Raw genomic sequence first — 5,813 nt, 5'->3', positions numbered from 1 at the left:
GTGTAAACATCTCTTTTAAGTAATATATGGTTCAGGCCGGCGTAAGCCCGCCGTTGACGCGTCAAAAAAAACAAAGCAGACTCAACAGGAGCAGAGGTGGGCACCGTCGGCTGATGATTTGCTCAAAATAAATATTGATGAGAGTGCTTCACAGCATAGCTCAAAACGGGGTTACGGTTTCATCATCCGTGATAGAGAAGGTCAGGCTGTTGCCGCTGGTGCAGGTAACATACCCTATTTACTGAACCCGTTGCATTCTGAAGCCGTGGCTTGTTTGAAGAGCTTGCAAGCTGCACAACAGCTGGGTATGGGGTCTGTCATCATCGAGACGGATTCCAGTATTCTCATGCATGCAATCAAAGGGACGGACCAGGACCCGCTCTTCCATCGGTATTGTCTTCGGAGAGATCAAAATCTTTGTTAGTTTAAACTTTTTCTTTTTGAAGATTGTTTTTTGCCCAAGGGGCTGTAATATTGTTAGCTGATTCTCTAGCTGCTCACGGTGCACGTATGAGCCATGCATCCTCAGCCCTGTGGCCGGATGGGGCTCCAGACTTTGTTCATGCGTTAATTGCCAGCGATTTGACTGTTCTGGTTAATGGATTAGAGAGTATTCCGGTTCGGGAAAAAAACAAATAGGGTCAAAATCTGGTCAAAAGGAATCACGACACGAGGATTCAGCACCGAGAGAGATGCAGCCTCGATGGTCCGGAGCAGAGGGAGCCATGTATAAACCTGTAGACAAAATCTGGGGAAAACGAACTGGTGCACCATGATGCCGGTTGACGTCAATCACGACACGAGGATCGACATAATCCGCCGCAGAGTCGAAAAAGGCCCTCCGAGTCCGACTTGTCCAGGTCCAAACCCCGCCAGCGGCCCAGATGCCTCCATATAAAAATCCCAGTTCTGCTTCGTACGTCTTACCCGAAACAACCCCAGCCCCAACCCCGTGAGCGAGAGCGAGAGCGAGACAAGGGCAGCGCGCGGCGATGGGAAGCACAAACACCCCGGCCACGCGCCACGCCGCGGACACGGTGGGGGTGCAGCAAGGCTCTCACGTGTTCGAAATCTCAGGGTACAGCCTGCACCGGTCGCTACTACACGGCGGCTGCGCAACGTCGGACGCGTTCTCCGTCGGAGGCTACAACTGGCAAATTCGGGTCTACCCCTGGGGTGTCTTCGACCTCGATTATTATAGAGACTACGTGGGGGTGTTCCTCGATTTATGCAGCGACCACAGGGTGACGGCGTCCTTCAGGTTCAGTCTGGTAGACGTCACCGGATCTTCGCCGCCGCACACGATGACAAAGACGCGCGAATTCGGTTCCGGCGGTCGCAGCTGCTCCGGCGATTGGGTGTTCAAGAAAAGGAGCGAGCTGGAGGCGTCGCCTTACCTCCGCAACGATCGCTTCACCATTGAGTGCGTCGTCACAATTGTCGAGGATGAGAAATCGTTTGTCGAGGAGGCCCCGCCGTCGGACATCACGGATCATCTTGGGAAGCTGCTGCAGGGGAAAGAGGGGACGGACGTGATTTTCGAGGTCCAAGGAGAGGCCTTTCCCGCCCACAAGCTGGTGCTCGCGATGCGATCGCCGGTGTTCAAAGCAGAGCTGTATGGCGCGATGAGAGAGAAGGACATGAGTCGTATTGCCATCAATGACATGCAGCCCGTTGTGTTTGAGGCCCTGCTTCATTTTATATACACCGATTCACTGCCTGCCATGGATGATCTTGGACGTGATGACTATAGAGATATTGTCAGCCATTTGCTTGTCGCCGCGGATCGGTATGCCATGGAGAGGCTGAAGATTATATGTGAAAACATCCTTTGTAAGAACATCGATGCGAAGACGGTGGTGACTACGCTGGCTTTGGCTGATTGGCATCACTGCGGCAGGTTGAATGATGCATGCATTCGGTTTATTGCCACTTTGGATACACGGGGAATGGATGACATGATGGCAAGCCAAGGGTATGTTACGCTCAAAACCACATGTCCATTGGCCTTAGTTGAACTGTTGGAGAAGACAAGTAGGCTCGCCAAATCGAAGTCATCTATTCATATTGGTAGTTTATTAGTGCATGCATACTAACTTGCTAGTGAGTGTCTAGCTCACAAAAATATACCAGGGTGTCAATTAGTTTTACTAGTACTAGCTAGGCTAGCAAATCAAACTCTTTGATTTCATCTTTGTAGTTTAGTCTCACTAGCAAAATGGCCCGTGAGTAGCAACGGAAGAAAAAAATTATAATATTTCAATGACCATGATCACATTTTGTTGCATCACCGAGATATACTATCACTCTCATTTTCGTAAAATCGTGAAATATTTTCGAAAATCATGAACATTTTTTTAACTCGTGAACATATCTGAAATTGTGAATGTTTTTCAAATTCATGAACATTTGTACATATTTTCTAAAATTCTCTAAAATCATGAACATCTTTTGAATTCATGAACATTTTATACTATTTGCAAATATATTTTTTAATTTTGAACATTTCTTTAAATGTTTTTCTTGAATAGGCGAGCAATTATAGAATCGACGAACATTTTTTTGGAAATTGTTTTGTGGAACAATTTTTAAATTCACGATTTTTTTTATTTAATAACCTTTTTTGAAATGCATGATTATTTTTTGAATCAGCGAACATTTTATTGATCAATAAACTATTTTTTAAGTCACAAACAGTTTTTAAATTTTTAGGATATATTTTAATTGATTAACATTTCTTGGATTGGTGAAATTTTGTTCAATTTCATTAAAACAATTAATACACAAACTTTTAAAAAAATCATGAACATATTTTTATTTTCTCCAACATTTGTTTTCAACATTGCAAATATTTTTTGAACATGTGAACACTTTTTTAAAATCATAAACATGTACTGAATCCATAACATATTGATGAATTATTAAATATTTTACATAAACATTTATCATTTCTTTTAATTTTTGGAACTTTTTTTAAGTCCCGAATTATTAAAGTGGAAATTCCTGAATATAGAAAAGGAAAACGAAATTTAAAAAAGAGGCGGTCTGGACATGGGCCGGCCCAAACAGACGCGCTATGTCTTCTCCCAGCATGCATGCAGAGCGCAGTATAGAATGTATCTACTGTATGGGCCGGCCCAGACGAAGATTCCCCTGTGTGAAACGTTTTTTATCACTTACTAGCAAATATGACCTTCCCTCAAAAAAAGCAAATATGCCCGTGCGTTGCAACGGGAGAAAAAAACTATCATATTATGCTGGTGCGGTAGATATAAAAAAAATTCTGAATCAAATGCCATGATGAGATAAGAACTTTTAAAATGTTATTTCACAAACTATGTGTGAGTGATCTCATGATGAGATAAAGGACTTTTTAAAGGTCATTTAAAAAACTAAAAATGTGGTGGTCTCATCACGACATGATTTCTTAAGGCGCCATAGTGAAATATTTCTTGGATGGGCAAACTGCATTAATGGACCTTGCCTGAGTTAGATTGATGAATGATGTATCTCGCCATGATCTAGCATGGTGGTGCTTACCATAACTAGTAAATAAACATAGTTGTGTATGGAGGCTAAATAGACATTTACTCATTTTCATATAGGTTACAAAAGTTAACCCATAGAAAGTAATGTCAATTTTTTTGGGGGCTCAGCGCTATACAAAACACGGAAACTTTTTTTTCACGCGAGGGTCTAAATAAAATCTTTAAAATGACCCTATAGCTCCCCTAATAAAACCTCTATATAGGAGATGTTTCCTGTTGTTCATTTTTTATGGATTTGTTTTAATTTTTGTGAATATTTTCTGAATTTTCGAGAACATTTTTTCAAATTACCAAACAGAAATAATTTGCTACCCATGGTGGTAGCAACGCACAGCCCCGAGTTTTATCTTTAATTATTTTGATAAATTATTTTGGACTAGCAAAAATAACTCTATAATGAAAATATCGTGAGTTTGGACCAGCTGGGCAAGCAAACAGGCAATTATGCCAAAAAGGCAAACAAAAAGACGGAGAGAACTGAGAAAAGTCCCTTTCTACACAAAGAAAAGGCACTTGTGTTAAAAAGGTAATAAAAAGACCAACAGAAGTGAGAAAAGATCATTTCTATACAACAAAAAATGCACTTGTGCCAATGCGATAAGAAACCCGACACATCATATATCAAAAAGGCACTTATGACAAAGGGTGTGTAGTTGCCACCATGCGTGCGTAGCTACCACCATGCATACGAAATCGCCTCCCAATTACCAAATTGTTTCGAATAATGGATCATTTTTAAAAATCATAAACATTTTTTATTTCATGAACACTTATTTGAAATCATGAATTATTTTATAATATGAGAACGATTTTTTGAAATCATGTGATTCCCTGAAAAAAAAATTTGAATTCACAAAGAGTTTATGATTTCTCAATATATTTTTTAAAAACTCGCAACTTTTTGAAGTTTGGTTCTTTTGGAAATCCCAAATTAATCTAAAGAAGGAAAAATAAAAACAAAAATGAGAATGTAAAAATCAAATATGATAGAAAATAGGGGCGCCATGACCCGCACATGGGCTGGCCCATTACCGCGTGCGGGAGGAGGCGCACTAGAGGGGAAAAAAGGCAAGACAAAAATAGCAAAACTCGGGATCAAACCCTGGCCTCCGGTGTGGAAGACTAAGACATTAGCCGTTGCGATGCTCGTGTGCTAGTGCTATGTAGGTGTATCAATATATAAGAACTAAACCTGGCAGCGATTTTGAATTAAAAATGAATCATTTTGCATAGTGGGTAATTTATGGCAACTTCGGGGGCTATTTTATGACGGGCCACTCGAAGCAATAGGCCATTTATTATTAGGTAAAGATAGATGGGATGAAGGAGCTCCTAAGTGGCGCCTTAAGCGCCACTGAGAGCAACCGGTGCCGACGGGCGCCCCCTTAATGGGCCGGCCCACTCTGGCTTCGCTCCCTGACTCCCACTTCCCTTCGTTCGCTCGCTCGCTCGCTCGATCAACTAGCCTTGCATGCTTTTCGGGGTTTTTTCGGCTAAGCTACTATTTCAGAGTTCATAAATATGGGGAAAATGTAACACACAAAAATTACGAATTATGCAAAAAAAATTCATTGATTTTGAAAAAAGTCATCGATTTTGAAAAAAGTTCATCAAATACGGAAAAAAATCATCGAATTTAAATAAAGTTCATCTAATTTGAAAAAAAATCATCCTTTTTTAAATAAGTTCATCAAATTTGGGGAAAAGAGCATTGAATTTGAAAAAAGCATCGAATTTGAAAAAACTATTTTGTCATTGAATTTGATGAAATTTTATGATATTCAAAAAAGTTTGTGAATTTAAAAGCATGAATTTGAACCAAGTTCGCACATTTAAGAAGAAAAAAAGAAAAAGGAACAAGGAACAAGGGAAAAAATGAATAAGAACCGTGACCTGGAGAAAGAATAAAAGAAATTAAGATTTATTTACGGACACGTGAGGTTGTGTCGTAGTGATAAATGCGCTCCTCTCTCCGCCAGGAGCTCTTGAGTTTGAACCCCGCCCATGCACACCTTTTTTTGCTTCCGTGTCACTAGAAGCAATAGCCCTTTATTATTAGGTATAGATAAAAGTAATGTGCTATACCTTTGTAACGAGTGTCTTGCTCAAAAAAAATATGTCTACTGCGCCATGAAGAGAAGTAGTTTTGTTGTGCCAACGATTTCCTTTTGTCAAGTTGCTGGTTAGCATTTTGACAGGGGCATATTAATGCTATCCGCTACATGAAATCACACGCTACCTTGTATCTTATTATAAGCCAAGTGT

General features: G+C 40.5%; 1 protein-coding gene across 1 annotated transcript; it reads left to right on the top strand.

Moving 5' to 3' along the window:
- Positions 1–992: 992 nt before the first annotated feature.
- On the top strand, positions 993–2,096 carry LOC119358087 (BTB/POZ and MATH domain-containing protein 2-like). Its single transcript, XM_037624794.1, has one exon. The coding sequence runs from the start codon at positions 993–995 to the stop codon at positions 2,094–2,096; it is 1,104 nt and encodes a 367-aa protein (XP_037480691.1).
- The last annotated feature ends 3,717 nt before the right edge of the window (positions 2,097–5,813 follow it).

The sequence above is a fragment of the Triticum dicoccoides genome, chromosome 2A, assembly GCF_002162155.2.
Source record: "Triticum dicoccoides isolate Atlit2015 ecotype Zavitan chromosome 2A, WEW_v2.0, whole genome shotgun sequence".
Classification (NCBI taxonomy): domain Eukaryota; kingdom Viridiplantae; phylum Streptophyta; class Magnoliopsida; order Poales; family Poaceae; genus Triticum; species Triticum dicoccoides.
Note: the sequence above shows the minus strand (reverse complement) of the source record. Positions and strands in the feature narration are given on the sequence as shown.

Bases quoted from the DNA above. Each gene is read 5' to 3' on its own strand.
- LOC119358087 (XM_037624794.1), top strand. From the start codon at position 993: ATGGGAAGCACAAACACCCCGGCCACGCGCCACGCCGCGGACACGGTG.